Source organism: Raphanus sativus, chromosome 4, assembly GCF_000801105.2.
Source record: "Raphanus sativus cultivar WK10039 chromosome 4, ASM80110v3, whole genome shotgun sequence".
NCBI lineage: Eukaryota > Viridiplantae > Streptophyta > Magnoliopsida > Brassicales > Brassicaceae > Raphanus > Raphanus sativus.
In genome coordinates this window covers 6,353,932-6,370,167 of record NC_079514.1, presented here as the reverse complement: position 1 = coordinate 6,370,167, position 16,236 = coordinate 6,353,932, and the positions used below count along the sequence as shown (strand labels likewise).

General features: G+C 33.4%; 1 protein-coding gene and 1 non-coding gene across 2 annotated transcripts; one reads left to right on the top strand and one right to left on the bottom strand.

Annotated features, from left to right (window-relative positions):
* Positions 1-10,612: 10,612 nt before the first annotated feature.
* TRNAT-AGU (transfer RNA threonine (anticodon AGU)) lies at positions 10,613-10,686 on the top strand. Its single transcript has one exon. It is a non-coding gene; the product is annotated as a tRNA-Thr (tRNA).
* Positions 10,687-12,195: 1,509 nt separating this feature from the next.
* LOC130511849 (allantoate deiminase-like) lies at positions 12,196-13,394 on the bottom strand. The gene is made up of 4 exons (XM_057009588.1): positions 13,120-13,394; positions 12,914-13,039; positions 12,656-12,817; positions 12,196-12,494 (listed from the first exon to the last, which is right to left on the bottom strand). The coding sequence occupies exons 1-4, from the start codon at positions 13,378-13,380 to the stop codon at positions 12,372-12,374; spliced, it is 672 nt and encodes a 223-aa protein (XP_056865568.1). The 5' UTR covers positions 13,381-13,394; the 3' UTR covers positions 12,196-12,371.
* Positions 13,395-16,236: the final 2,842 nt, after the last annotated feature.

The window sequence follows — 16,236 nt, the reverse complement described above, 5'->3', positions numbered from 1 at the left end:
TCGGACATGCCAAATTTATCTAAGTAAAGTGCCAATAACACTTATGGCAGGGGACGTGTATGGCTTTAGTATCAATGTCTTATGGTCTGAACATATCCATAAAAACTTATCCGACCTAGTATGGCTTGCCATATCAAGGCGCCAATCATATCAATACATTTCTTTTGGTCGGATGTGCATAAGTCTTAAAAGTACTTATGTAAAGTCTTTCCTGGACCAAGGACACATGCCTTGTCCATAGCCATACCACGATTTGAATATAGTGGTCACTGGAACCGGTTTAGTCGGAACAGGATCGAGGAGACCGAGCCGGAACGGGGCCGGAACAAGACCGAGATGATTACATGGTCAATCTTTCTTAGATAAATTTCGACCATGAATGCCTTAGTATATCCATGATCTACTCGGATCATGCTATGTCCATTGTGTGTGTCCCGTTCATAGCTTTTGACCAAACTCTTCATGAACCTTCTTTATTATATGTCCATAACTTGTTCATGAATGGCTATCATGCTATAATTTGATGTTCATCAAAACTAAGCCACTTTTGGATCAATATGCCGTTCCCCTTGCTATGGACGTTTCAGGTCGGACAAGACCGAAGGGAACGGATCGGAACGGGCTGGACTAGAACCAAGATGATTAAGGTCGAACTAGGTTGGACGTGATCCTAGTTGATATGGGTCTTTGGTCGTGAATCTGATGGATTCATCCTCTTATTCTCTTTTGACCATATCACATTCTATTCTTGGTACTTTGGATCATAGATCTCAATACATATTCATGGCTATCATCTCCACTATAGATCATTGTATTCTTATCATAGCCTGTCCAAGAATCAATCGATCTAATCATCCTTTCTTTAAGTATGAACACAAGGAATTTCCTTCATAATATATTCATGGAGTGTTCAGGGACGTTCTTATAGAACTCCTTTCACTAAGTATTACTTAGTCTTATCCTTTACATGCATTATATGCTTTATATGCAGCTGCCTTTCGTTTCAGTCCATGAATAGCTTAGGAACAAAACTATTCTATGAGAATTTATTTTCTCATCTTTCTGATACTCTTATCATTTCTTTATCCAGTGATCAATCATGCTGCTTACTACATTTCTCTTTTCTTATATCCAGACCTTTATCACTTTCGGATTTGTAGTAGCATCCACCACATAGGAGTATATCTCTTTATAATCTGTTCCTTGGTTTTTGTGAGTATCCTTGTGTAATCAAGCCATTCCTTGAATGCTTTAAATAGGAATATGAACACCTTAGTCCATGTCTCACGATTTCTTTTCCTTTCCCACACATGACCCATTTTTCACTGGTTTTATCTTATCAGATGGTGTTTCTATATATGGCCAATACACCCATCTCTTTTATAGATTCTTTGAATCTTTCTTAAACCCCCACAGTTTCTTTTAGTCTATGAATGCATTCTTGTATTCTCGTGGGTTCTGATCCTCGCTTATATCTTTTAAACTCAAGTGCTATTTTCTTATGCATATTTATCTTTTGTGTATGTATGTGTCGACACTTCTTTTATAGTGTTCCATTGTGTTCCAGACATGAACTAATCGATTAGAGATTTCATTCTTACTAAGAACCTTTATTACCTTGCAGTTTGGCGTCCCAAACTACATGGTCTGGTATCTTAGATGTTCAGCTGCGCAGCCTTATCTAAATGTATGGTCTGGTTTCCCTTATGACCTCAGATATGTCTTTTATTTGCACCTTTCTTTTTATTTCCGAGGTTCCTTATCTTATGGAACATATTGGTCTATCTTTAGACTCTATAGCAACTTGATTATGTCTCTTCTAGGACATTAATTTCGTGGTGCTTAAGCTGGTATGACTTAGTCATTCTTTTTCTTTTCTTTTCGGGTCTAATTTGTCTGGCATTCTTTTAGCTAGCTTTGTATGATCTTTCTTTGGACGTCTTAAATCATATTCTCTGGTCCGAGGATCTTGCCAAGACAAGGATGGTTAATATCATTCCATTTCTTTATACTTGTACCAGCTTATTTCTTTCTCCCCCTGATGTTGGATAGTCGGATTTAATCATGCAATCTATAAACCTGGCCTTAATCTGATCACCCATATTTGGCTCAAGGTTTCTTATAAAATCGTGGGAGAAAACATTCTCATATCCAACATATATTCCCAATCTTATCTCATCTTTTTATGAGGTTCCATCCTAGACGGCACATATTATTGTGGTGGTCTATACATAATCTCTTAGGATGGTCTATGTCTGGATCATGACCCTTTATCATTCTTAGATGGGAATATCTATGCTCACTTTATATGGCCTGATGCATATGTTTATCACATGTAAATCCATGTGTTCCCAAGCATTAGCTAGTGATCTTTGTATCACAAAGAATTCAGCCAAGTTCTATCATGGTCATAGACCATGTCACTCGGATTTTTAGTGTTGTTCATGGACCACGGGAGTGTCATTTCTCCCCCTCATGAACATGCTATAAATATTTTAGATGCTTGGAACATTATAGCCTATTGAGTTTCCCTTGTGTACATGTTACACAACGTGAGATTCTATGGGATAACTCTTTTGTGCCTTTTTCGATATCAATCTTTGCATCAATTTTAAAGACCTGGATGGCTAGTCCAGTCATGCCATAAAGTGTATAAAATTTTGTGGTCAACCTATCTGGTTACCTAGACCTTTTACCTTTATCATACTGATCTTTTAGCATAGTTTAGATCAGTTGGGAGTACAGTCTCGACCATTTTTATGCCTTGGGCGATTTTTACTTTCTTTATAATCTTAAGGAATTTTTTTTTTTTTTGCCCATTGGTTCAATGCGGAAACCATTCATTTTTAAATCTTTATAACTCAATGGATCTTTTATTAGGTGTATATAATGCCTTGGCCGAGTGACTATACTCTTATTTATAAACTCATATATACTCTTATCCATATCATAGAGTTTTGATGTCGAGATTTTTTTCAAGGCATCTGAAGTCTCATAATCCATCTGATCATTTTCTTTTTCATGAGTTTCATACTCTATTTGATCAGTATGGTCATGATCCATGTCATCTTCACCATCTCGGTAAGCCATGTTGGCTTCCGGATTTTTCTTCAAACTCTCTATGTAAAGCTCATACAAGTGCTTTGGAGTTTGGCAATTATTTGCCCAGTGATTACCCATACCACATTTGTGACACAAATAAGATTTTATTTAAGGTTTAAAAGACACACTTCGATCTCGACCTCGACCACGGCTAAAGCCGGGTGTGGTACTGCGGCCTCGTCCTCGCCCATGTGTCTTAAATGTGTCACGACCTCGTCCATAACCTTTCCCACGGCTAGGGCCGGAATGGTTGTTGTGCTGGACGAGATTACTTTCTTTCTTAGGCTCCAAAGTCAGCCTAGAAATGTCGGGTAATGATTTTGTACCAGGAGGTCTCATATCTCACTGTTTCTCATTAATAACTCATTATTGGTCTCAGCCAATAGTAAACAGGAGATAAAATCAGTATAGGTGGTGAAACCTCTTTCTCAATACTGCTGTTGCAGTAACACATTAGAGAAAATCTTGTTCAGTTACTTCTTCACCACATTGTTTCAACATTGAAACTATCTTAAACAGAACCGAGTTGTATTCATCCACAGACTTATAGTATTGAAATCTCAGGTTCTTCCACTCAAATTTTATCCTTTGGTAATAGCACCGTTTTATGGTGATCATATCTCCGCTGTAAGGCGGTCCAAAGTTCTAGTGGATTTTCTTTACTGGGGTACTGATTTCTTTAAACTCTCATTTAGATGGTGGCTAATAACTAATATTGCCATGTATCAATCTTTCTCGTTTGGCAATATCGTCTTCTGTGATTCATTCACCAAGTTCTTTTGACTTTAGGATAACATCGGTATCCAGTGCCCATTTTAAATGATTATCTCTTTAGAGATTTAGGACAGCATAATCCAAGTTGATTTTCGACATCTCATATTATATATCACTTAATCTTTATAAGAAAAAATCAATCATATAAATCGTGTGATCAAGCAAACAATCGAGTTAATGATTTCCTAATAAACAAGTCACACGGCTTAGATATATGTCTAAAATATAAAGTTTTTCCTTTTATAGAACGTTTCTGAAAATATAAATTTTCTGAAAATAGAAAGTTTCCTTTTATAGTAAGTTTCTAAAAATAGAAAGATTCTTTTTACAGTAAGTTTCAGAAAATAGAAAGTTTCCTTTTATAGTAAGTTTCTAAAAATAGAAAGTTTCTTTTTACAGTAAGTTTCAGAAAATAGAAAGTTTCTTTTTATAGTAATTTTCTAAAAATAAAAAATTTCATTTTCTAGAAATATTCTGAAAATATAAAGTTTCTTTTTATAGTAAGTTTCTAGGGTTTATAAGAAATCGATCATAATTATGTTTTAGGAGATGATCAACTTCAAAGTTTAAAATCGATTTGATCATTCAGATCAATGATGTTTTCGAGATTCAGCAAGCCATTGAGGCTGTGATTTTAATTGATTAACAATCTCATATCGAACTTTAGGTTTAAGAGCTCCGATTTACTCATGGATGGGTTTGGACTTATTAATCTAGGTTGTTAGGGATTTTGCAAAATTTTAATTGTCATAACCTTTAACATCAAACCAAATTCGATTGTTTGTGTTCTCTTTTAGAGTTTCAGACAGTTTACCTTTGTTTAGAGAAGATCTGAAACCGGACCACCAAAAGAAAGAGAGATCGTAGATGGATTAGGGTTTTGACAGCGCAGCTTAAAACGGGAGGTGAGCGCGCGTCTGAAATCGGATTGATGTGACGTTTGCGGCACTGGATTCTTCTCGTCGAGAGATTCAAATTGATAGGTTGATCGTCATCTGAGTCCTTACGGTTAGAGAGATATGACAGTTTGAAGTTGCAGCCGAAATTAAGGTTTTAGGTCACTTGACGGCGCGTCTTAGAATAGCGATTGAGAGCGCGTCCGACGTCAGATAGAGTCAAGGCCGACGGCTTTAGATTCGTCTCGTCAAGAGCTTCAATTTGATATGTGGCTCGTCGTCTGGATCCTTACGGTTGAAGAGAACGAGCTGTTTGAAGTGCACCGTTAATTAGAGTTTTTGAGGTAGCTCGGGATTTCAGAGTTTCGTGCTGATAACGTGTTGTGAAACTGTGTTTTATTATTGAATCAAAGTGTTCCTTATATAGGAAATACATGGCGACATGGACCTAAATACAATGGGCCATAAACGGAACAAGATTACAAGTAAATATCTAATGGGCTGAACATCCATAAACATAATATTCATAACATAGTTGTTGATTTATTCTAATTCTCTTCTTTTTTATTATTGATAGGTTCTAGAAAACACTCTCGAAAATTTATCTTTTTAGTGTTCAAGTCTTCAAGATATTAGTATATAAATTATTAACTGAAATCTTGATACTGAAGTAGAAAATTTCAGATATCCTAAAAGATTTTCATATATTGGGAGGCTATAAAGATTTCCCAGCTATGCATTTGTAACATTTAGAAAAGTTAAAGGAGTGGAATAAAATCAATTTCAAAGAATCTTATAAGTTCTTAAAAAAGGTTTTCATATATTTTCTCAGCGTTCTTTTCATACGTAGGAAAATGTTTAGCATCTAGGACTAATGATTTTATATTTTAGTTTTTGAGATAAAAAATAAATGATTAATAGTATGGGATAGTTTGAAAATATTATATTTATAATTTAAATTTTGAAAACTACAATACCTTTTTTTCTTTTGAAAACTCACACTTTTTACATGTCGTAAGACTCTTTTACTCCGATTTTCACTAGTAATAATAAATTATAATAGCTAAAATTTACATTTGAAAGTATTATTATCAAATAAATAATGTTTTAAAATAAAATATGCTAATGTTGATGATGATTGGTATTTTCACAGCATAGAAGAACGTATGCATTGAATCACTTCAAATTCCCGAATTCACAAAATATCATTGCTCTCTAGAATCATTGTGTGCTAAGCAAAGCAGAAAATTACAGTAATAAACAGTAAGAAAAAAGAAAAGAATACATTAATGCACATTTGCTTCTCATATTTCCGTTTGAGTTTTCATGCATGCCTGATCGTACATCAAGACAAAAATTGTTTTTTAATTTGAACAAGTGGTCATTTAGTTATCTGCTAAAACGCTTGTATTATTGTATGATTGATTTTTTGCTTTTTTAAAGATCTTAAGAACAAGAATATACTCAATTCACTAAATCATTAAAATATTTAATTGGATAAATATGTCATATCATTAAAATAAGTGTAGTATCCAAAAGAATTTAAAATAGTGCAGTTTTCAAAATATATATTTTTTTGTCATCTCAAAATATAATCTTATATGAAGGTATTTTTCAAAATTTTCCCTAATACAGAGAAATGTATGCCAAAATTTATTAAACCTTTTGCTATCTTTTCGGATCATCAACAAAAATACTGATTTAAAAGTGATACAGGTCCTCGAAACATATAAAGCGATATTTTTAATAATCATCACATTATTTTGCAACGAGGGTATGTACTGCGATATACACAAATATGCAGGGCGTCTCGAATTATTTAGGCACACTATTAAAAAAATATTAATGGTATATTTAACTATGTAATAGAATAATTTTAAAATTTTATAGTTTTATTTATATATATTTGACATCTTTTTCGAAATTTTCAGCTCTAAATTTAGTACTATGTCTAAAAATTTAAAATTTTATATCATAACATATATATTTTATCTTAAAAATTCTTAATGTTTTTTTAAATTTTCAACTCGTGTCATGTTCGACTTCTCTAATTGCACGTGCTGTTATATGCCTCTGCGAATGTGTAAAATTAAATCATGAATGGAGCATTTCCAATGACAGCAGCTACAAGAAAAAAATGATTTTATTTTTGGTTTTTTGGGGGAAATGGAATTTTCACAAAATTGCATTTTATAACAATATCATAGTGTAATTGACTTAATTATTTATAGTATAAAACCTATTGTTGACTTCATCTCCCATAAAAGGAAAACATGCCAGGTCAAATATCCTAATAGCGTTGACACTGGACTATCCCCAATGAAAATAAGATAATATAGAAAATGATGGGGAATTTGTTGGATGACCAGAAAGGGAAAAGCAATCGAAATAAATAAAAAATGTTGATGATTGGAACTACACAATGAATCCCCCCCCCCCGGGAATTGCCTTTTAGCATTATCAAAATGTTATTGTTATCATTCATCTCACATAAGAGGAAACCAGATCAGTTTAAATACATGAGTATCGTAGTCATTGGTCCATTCCCACACAAGATAATATAGAAAAGTAAGGGGGATTTGATGGATACTCAATAGGTAAAAACAACAAATAAATGAAAATTGATGAAAGCAACAACAAAACAATTTTTCTTTTTCTAAAATTGGCTATTATAAAATTATCAAAGTGTAATTGACGATCTTTCGTCGATGTGAAATCACCTATGTTAATGCATTTTCACTATTAGTGTTTGAATACGCTTACATGAGAGGACCAAAACAGTTGGAGGAGCGCGTTGACAGACATTGTAAGATGAGACACGAGTTTCTACGATGACGGAGAAGAATTAGATTAGAGATACAGCCACTGGGACCAAAGTGTATCCAAAATCGAGTCAAAATAAATCTAATTTCTCTAAAGCCTAAAGTCCTAACGATTATAACGGTCATATACATGTCATCAGGTGACTAGATGAGTCACTGGTGTTGTGGATGTGGAATCACCTATGTTTTGCATTTTCACCATTAGTGTTCGAATACGCTATACATTGAGAGGACGAAATAGTTGGAGGAGGGCGTTGACAGACATTCTGATGCGAGACACGAGTTTCTATGATGACGGGGAACAATCGGATTAGAGATAGAGAACTGAGACTGAAGTACCCAAACTCGAGTCAAAGTAAATCTGATTTCTCTGTCATCGATGGAGAGAAAGAGACAAACGGTCAAGCCCAGGCTAGCCTAACATGCTTGAAAATATTTTTTGCTAGAAGCAAAAAACCTTTATATATTTGTGTAAAAAAGTGGCTGTAAATTTACATATTTTGAAATGGATGGAAGCACATGCTTTTATAGCTTGGGATAATGGTCTTATGCACTATATATTTAAAACATTTTGAATGTAATATTCTATTTTTATTAAACATATTATAATTTTATAATGGAATTAAATTTTACTCTAGTCTCATTATATCTTGAATTAGATAAAACTAAAAATTAAATTCATTATACTATCTATGGGATAGTCCTATGTTTTACTCAATTGTAAAATAATAAAAGATAAAGTTGAGTTGAAGAAGATTTTAGTCTAAAATCCAAACTCTAATAGTAGTAATAATGTATTGGGATCACATGATTCACAAAGGCTTCTTGGCATATAATAATGTCCTACAGAAATATAATTAATGAAAACGACTTAATATATTAAAGATTCAAAGACTTTTAAATGAAACTAGATCATGACCCGCGCACCTGCGCGGATTTATCTTTTGATTCACATACTTTATATACATGTTGTATATTATTTAAGATTTATAATATAAAAAAAGTTAGAATGATCCGGAATCAAAAAAAATCGACCCGGACAAAAAAAATCAAATACCTACTTAGATCCAAATGTTGAGAACTCGAAGAACTCATACCTGAAATGAACAGATTTATACCCGACCCAGTGAGCTAAATTTTAAACATAATATCTTTTGTTATATTTTTAATTCATTTTTTTGGATCGGTGAGATTTACTATTTATTCGGAAGATTTTTGGCTAACTTAATGGTATATATTCGTAGGTTTCTTTTTTTCTGAACAGGAAAAAAAAATTTGGGTTTTGATTAAATTTATCTTATATAACAAATTGCTGCTATAAATAATTTTTATAAAAACTAATTTGTAACAGTAATATCATTTTTGTTATAAATTAGTATATCATGGTTTATAGGTTCAAAGTATAGAGTTAGTCGTCTTTATAGTATTGCTAATATTGATAGATGCAAATTAATGAATACAGATAATATATTGTATTATTAGTAATCTGTCGTATAGTATTATATGTTAGTAGATGTATTATTAATAATCTATCTTATAGTATAATATGCTAGCGAATGTATCTAGCTTATAATAAAATATATGAAATATAAGGAAACATGCGTAGTGGATATAATAATAAGGTAAGAAGTGAAAAACTATGGTAATGGTTGATATTAGTTATTTATAAAAAGACATGTCTAATAATAAATAGATTAGTATAACATTAATTACATAAGGTCCAACTTTGTGGAACTTTATGTTCATCTTTAAGTTCAAGGACTTTCTTGTTTTGGTTTCATGTTAAAAATATATGCTTATTGTGAGGGTGTTGCTGAATTTGGTGTGTTTGTTTTGTTGGATTGAATGTGTTTGCACACTTAGATATTGACCTTTTACTTGTTTTTTTTTTGTTATAATGCAGATGAAGATCGGGATTAGTTTGACGTCTTCAGAAAAGAAAAATATTTTCTCTGAAGTCATCTCAAGTGCTTGATTTCTTTGATCTTCCATGTAAAAGCTTTTCTATTTTTTCTTAGAGCTGGATCTCCTTTTGCTTCGGTATTGGAGCTCTTTCCGTTCGTTTTTGGTTAATGAACCTAAAGATGATTTGTGTTTTCATCTCACAGTCTGAATCTGTTTGTACCTGGCTCTAATAATTTCGAATGACAAACCTTTCAATGCTTAATACTGTTCAAGACTTCATCTTCTTTTACTCAATTGGAAAATCTGAAAATCTCAGGTTAATATAACTTGGCTCAAGTTGCAGGGGAAAGCAACATACTTGCTAGTAGCCCTTAGATATGTGCAAATGTGCAGGCGAAGCGATAATCATTTGTGGAACGGCCACTAGGGCTCTATATATATGCAACAAACAAAAAACATTAAAAAAAAAACAGAACATCAGAAAAGAAAATTCAAGTTTGCACGCATCAGTTTTTACAGCTTCCGTTCTCCATATACTACTCATATATCAACTTCTCTGCTGAAGCTCTTGTTGAAAATGAGATCATCTATCCAGAGAATCTTCTTCACAGCAACGGTCTCACCATTCTAAAGCTCAGCCTTGTGTAGAAGAGCTTGTAGACGAGAGTAAGCAGTGCTTTCCATCCTTCACTTTCTTGAAGAAGTCATGCCTTTGTTTGAAGAAGAGAGCAATTAAAAGTACGTCAAAGCAATTGCTGCCAAGGCACTAATAAGACCTTGTTGCTTGATGTTTCCTCCAGCTCTGTTGAAGTGACCAAGAGATCTTCCGCAGAGGCCTGTTTGTGTTTCCTATAAAGGAATCAGCTGGCTATCTTGAGAAAAGATAGGTCGAGATAAGCACAAACTCTTCATATCCCCTATTGCAGATCAAGGGCTTCCAGTTTTATTAACGATCCCCATATCTTGAGGAACCAAACCTGAAAACTGGTTCTTATCGAGGTTAAGTACATTGAGGAGCTCTCAAGTTACCATCAAATCCTATAGATAACAGAAGTTATCTTTTCTTTCAAGTTTTGATTATTCTCTAAATTTGATACAAATTTCAGCAAATGAGCTTTCATAGCTCAGTTGGTTAGAGCACCCGTTTAGTAAGCGGGAGGTCTTGAGTTCAACTCTCAATGAAAGCAGTTTTTCACTCTTTTTTCCTCGTTTGGAAAGTATATCCCTCAAATGTCAAGACTGATTCTTTTTATTTTATTTATAATATTACATTAGACTGTACAACTACTCGTCAAGTCCTAACTCAATCTAGTATATCTTCGTGAAACAATTTACTAGATGATTTTAAAAAATACTTTCAGCAAATTTCTTTAAAATAAAAAAATTGAATATAAAATTTAGAATAAGTGCATATGTAAATGCAAGTTCTTTGCTTGAAGTGAAATTTTGTATGTTTTAATATTTTCTACCATTCACATACATTATAATTCCTATATTATACGTTTGCAAGTGTTAAATGATAGGAAACTCATTTGATCAATAATCTAGAGTTTTGGGTCATGTAGATTTGATTTCTCAGTTTATTTTGTTCAAATGTGTCTCCAATCACTTAAAATTTGTGTCAAAATAGTAAAATCTAGCATATCTTCATCATATAATGAGAAATAGTTGAATGATAGATTAACGATATAATTACAAATCAACGAAAAAGACTAAAAGACACATTCAAATACATTTGATACTAGTTACACAATGTATATATTGCTCATGCTAAAAAATCACACAATTACCAAACTATTTGTTAATAGCAATCGATGATGATGCAACAACTGTACAGTTTTTTCTCCCGATTAAGCTAGAAGTTGATAAGGAAAACAAAAGAACTTTTTGGTGCCGAAAACATCCAACAGTGATGTTCTTAACAACTTTTTGAGACTCTAATTCTTTTATTAAATTGTTGTAATGCCACAGTGATAAGTTGAGTATCTAATTTTTTGTGTTTTTGTTTTGTTAATAATGCTCTTCAACATAAACGTGATTTTCAGAGAAACAAACAAACATTGGTAAATTTTCTTGCGCAATGATATTTCTCTACAGTTTATCAAACTCTTAAGTGTTATTGTTTTTAATTTTGATTTGCAAATATTAACATGTTATTGCTTCCCATTCAAAAAATATTAAACTGTGAAGACCAGTTTGGTTCAAATAATGCTCTCTAATAGTATCTCAACTGATTTGCTTGAAGACACATATGTTATGCGGCTCTTTCTCACTCTTAGTGAAAAAACATACTAATATATCTTTGCAGTGAAAATCCGAATTTTGTTGTTGTTAATAAATATTAGTTATACTAATAAATATTTTCTCTGTTTCATAAATATTTATATTCTAGAAAAAAAAATTATTTCAAAAAGATACATTTTTTATGTTTTAGTGTAAGAAAAATTATAAATTTTTTAAAAATTAATAGTGTTTAATAGATTTATATTGGCTAAAAGTTATGGACAATTGTTATTCACAAAAATATAATATATTTACAATCAAATTTTAATATATTTTCTTAATATATGTGAAAAATCTAAAATGTATATCTTTTTTTTAAACGGAAGGAACAGCAAAGAATACAGCATTTTGCTGTTGAATCATCATTTCTACAGTATGCTAACTTGATTTGAGATATTTATTCAGTTTCTCCATAGCTAACAATGTTCATACATTGAAAGTAAATCGGATTTAATTCTATACAAATGCATAGTCCCGAACAAAGACAAATAGCACAACAAATGACACTGTACATTCAAGGAGTCTCAAGACGCAAGACTCCACTTTGTGTCTCATTTATATATATTTTTTTCATTTTTATGAAAACAAACTACATTTGAGACTCTAAAAACTCCAAGATGGCTAAACCGGCTGCACCAACATCATCATCCAAGACATGTTCTGCCGGAGAATGACTTATTCCTCCACGATTCCGGACAAATAACATCCCAACCTGACGGAAAAAACCAAAACAAATCCCTTAAAACAAGTTATACATCCTAAAACACTGGATCTCTTTTAAAACCTGTGATTGGAATGATCTCGAGCATCTTGAACTCAATTACAAATGTTGAACTCTACAGTAAGATGTTTTTTAAGTTTCAACTCAATTACCTTAGTTAAGTAAGACATAGCCATAGCATCGTGTCCTGCTCCACTCATTAACACAGGGACCTCGTCTTGTATCTCTCCTGTAATCTTCTTAAGCGCACTCTGAGCTGCTGATTTCAGCTGTAAACTTAAATGAGGGTCTGATATTACTGCGTCTGCATCGTGCTGCAACGATGATAAACACGGGAACAAATCAGTTGCTAAGAAGAAGAAAACATCAGAGAGTATAACAACTTTGAATACAAAACTCATTTTATTTACCTTTCGTTCAATGGAGCACAAAAGCGATCTTTTGTCACATATTTGGTACATCCTAGTCGATAAGTCATGGAGGATAGCATCGCGTCCTACGTCATCTATCGTACGTAAATCCACTGTGAAAGTTACCTGAACTCACTTCCATGAAACCATTTAGAGTTCATTCATAAAAGCGAAAAAAAAAATGAGAGTCAGTCTCTTTCTCTTGCCTGTCCAGGGATGACATTGCTAGCACTTGGCCACGTAGAGATTTCTCCAACAGTACATACAAGTGAATTAGCAAGGGATTCTATCGTCTCCTCGTTGCATTGGCCTTCACAAGTTAAATACTCTTTAGGGTTTCTACAAACACTCTCCATTAGTACAATGAGTTCCGCAGCACCAGTCATAGGGTCTTGACGTAGTGACATTGGAACAGTTCCAGCATGTCCTTGAGAGCCTTTTACAGTAACCTGTAGAGTTCTGTCCATCTTGGTTAGCCTTCTCACAGATTTTATAGCTTGGGATAATGGTCTTATGCACTATATATTTAAAACATTTTGAATGTAATATTCTATTTTTATTAAACATATTATAATTTTATAATGGAATTAAATTTTACTCTAGTCTCATTATATCTTGAATTAGATAAAACTAAAAATTAAATTCATTATACTATCTATGGGATAGTCCTATGTTTTACTCAATTGTAAAATAATAAAAGATAAAGTTGAGTTGAAGAAGATTTTAGTCTAAAATCCAAACTCTAATAGTAGTAATAATGTATTGGGATCACATGATTCACAAAGGCTTCTTGGCATATAATAATGTCCTACAGAAATATAATTAATGAAAACGACTTAATATATTAAAGATTCAAAGACTTTTAAATGAAACTAGATCATGACCCGCGCACCTGCGCGGATTTATCTTTTGATTCACATACTTTATATACATGTTGTATATTATTTAAGATTTATAATATAAAAAAAGTTAGAATGATCCGGAATCAAAAAAAATCGACCCGGACAAAAAAAATCAAATACCTACTTAGATCCAAATGTTGAGAACTCGAAGAACTCATACCTGAAATGAACAGATTTATACCCGACCCAGTGAGCTAAATTTTAAACATAATATCTTTTGTTATATTTTTAATTCATTTTTTTGGATCGGTGAGATTTACTATTTATTCGGAAGATTTTTGGCTAACTTAATGGTATATATTCGTAGGTTTCTTTTTTTCTGAACAGGAAAAAAAAATTTGGGTTTTGATTAAATTTATCTTATATAACAAATTGCTGCTATAAATAATTTTTATAAAAACTAATTTGTAACAGTAATATCATTTTTGTTATAAATTAGTATATCATGGTTTATAGGTTCAAAGTATAGAGTTAGTCGTCTTTATAGTATTGCTAATATTGATAGATGCAAATTAATGAATACAGATAATATATTGTATTATTAGTAATCTGTCGTATAGTATTATATGTTAGTAGATGTATTATTAATAATCTATCTTATAGTATAATATGCTAGCGAATGTATCTAGCTTATAATAAAATATATGAAATATAAGGAAACATGCGTAGTGGATATAATAATAAGGTAAGAAGTGAAAAACTATGGTAATGGTTGATATTAGTTATTTATAAAAAGACATGTCTAATAATAAATAGATTAGTATAACATTAATTACATAAGGTCCAACTTTAAAATCTACCTAGAAGAAGTTGTAATGTTTCTGTTTTAATAAGATAGATATGCGACAATATTTAAGATAGTATACAGCTCGCGCAGCGCTGCCAGACCAATGGCCCAACCAGTATTTACAGACTAATCAGATCAATATAAAGAGAAATAATATAGTCCTTAATTTTTCCTTCAGGATGTGTTAATCCTTCACCGTAGCCGGTAGCCGTACGCAATGTTGGTCATGCGTGCACAATTGATGGCTTCCTTAAGAACTCTCTTTGGCACATCTTTTATCGTCAACAACTCTTTGTTCACTATTTTGTCGTCGTCTAGACGCATTTTTTTGCTAAATGGTAAATATCATTTCAAAATGAAAATTGAGGTTTACATAATGTGATTGACAAGATATAAGACCTCTGGTCTTGATTCCACGGCAAAAAAAGAAAAAAACATGGAAGCAAATATCAATCAATATCTTAGCTGTTCTGCTTGAGAGCGAACATGACCAAAGATAATGATACAAACTTGAAAATTCTGAGTGAGCAGTTGAACCAAGCTAGGTAAGAGAAGAGAAGCTTGAAAACAAGTGAAACGAGACACGCAACACTAACAAGAAGTTGTTTCATCCGACTGCCCAAGCAATTTGCTATTCCTCAGAAGAACAGAACCACGCCCGCTCAAGGACTGCCCTCTAGGTCCGAGCAGGGACAATGAACTGGTCCAAGTTCTAGCAAAAGAGGGGACAACACTAACCGCAAAAGTTTAATAGCGCTCAACTCGTACGACCGCACTCGTCCTCTAAGCCGGTAACAAACAAGGGGCAGCATCACCACTCATGGGCCTTACTATCTCCTCTAGTAGCAAAGCGAACCCAGAGCACAAAGAATCCAAAAGAAACTCCGTTACCCAATTCTGTTCAACCTGCAAATCAAACTCAGACCAACAAGCAACGCCAAAACCGAAACAAAAGAGGGACGAGGAGCTAATTAAAGCTACACTCATTAGCAAAATCACTTGAGCTTGAATCTTCAAAGATACGAACATGTCGTTTCCTCACAGATGCTAGAAGTCCCGAGACCTCAAAAACTCAAGCGGAGCCACCCGAGATAGCCTTTGACGGAGACAGCCATAAAGCGACGTTATGGAACCACACCGACGGGATAACAAAGAAGCTGGCAGAGGCGACACATAACTCGGCTAAGAGAGGTTCAGAGATATGGAGCAGTCGCTAGGGCTCCAGAACTCGAAGCACAACTCAAACCTTCGACGAGACGCCGAAGAAGACCAAGTGCAGAGTCACTGACCAACATCAATCACGCCGGAGAGGAAGATGGACAAGGTGGGAGCAGTGGGGGCCCTCCCGCAATGCCGATTGGCGCCCGAGAGGCAAGCGGAGTTCGTAACGGCGGAGTCGCGAAGAGTTAGGTTTGGGAGAAAATTTGGGGGCGCGTGTGTATTACGCCGTCTAGACGCATTTGATAAAGCTTCTTAAAGGCTTCGCTTTTAGTAACTCCATATTGCTTCATATAACAGTTGACACCAGTAGTCACGTATCCTCTACTCATGTCATCCTAATCAAGTCACATAAATTTTTATCAAAGATAGAGAAAATGCATGAAAATAACACAAGCATTTTCTATTTCCTTTAC

Coding starts and splice junctions, on each gene's coding strand:
- LOC130511849 (XM_057009588.1), bottom strand. CDS start 13,380: ATGGACAGAACTCTACAGGTTACTGTAAAAGGCTCTCAAGGACATGCT. Junction 13,040..13,119: donor GCAATGTCATCCCTGGACAG/GCAAGAGAAAGA, acceptor AAGTGAGTTCAG/GTAACTTTCACAGTGGATTT. Junction 12,818..12,913: donor TGTGCTCCATTGAACGAAAG/GTAAATAAAATG, acceptor TCATCGTTGCAG/CACGATGCAGACGCAGTAAT.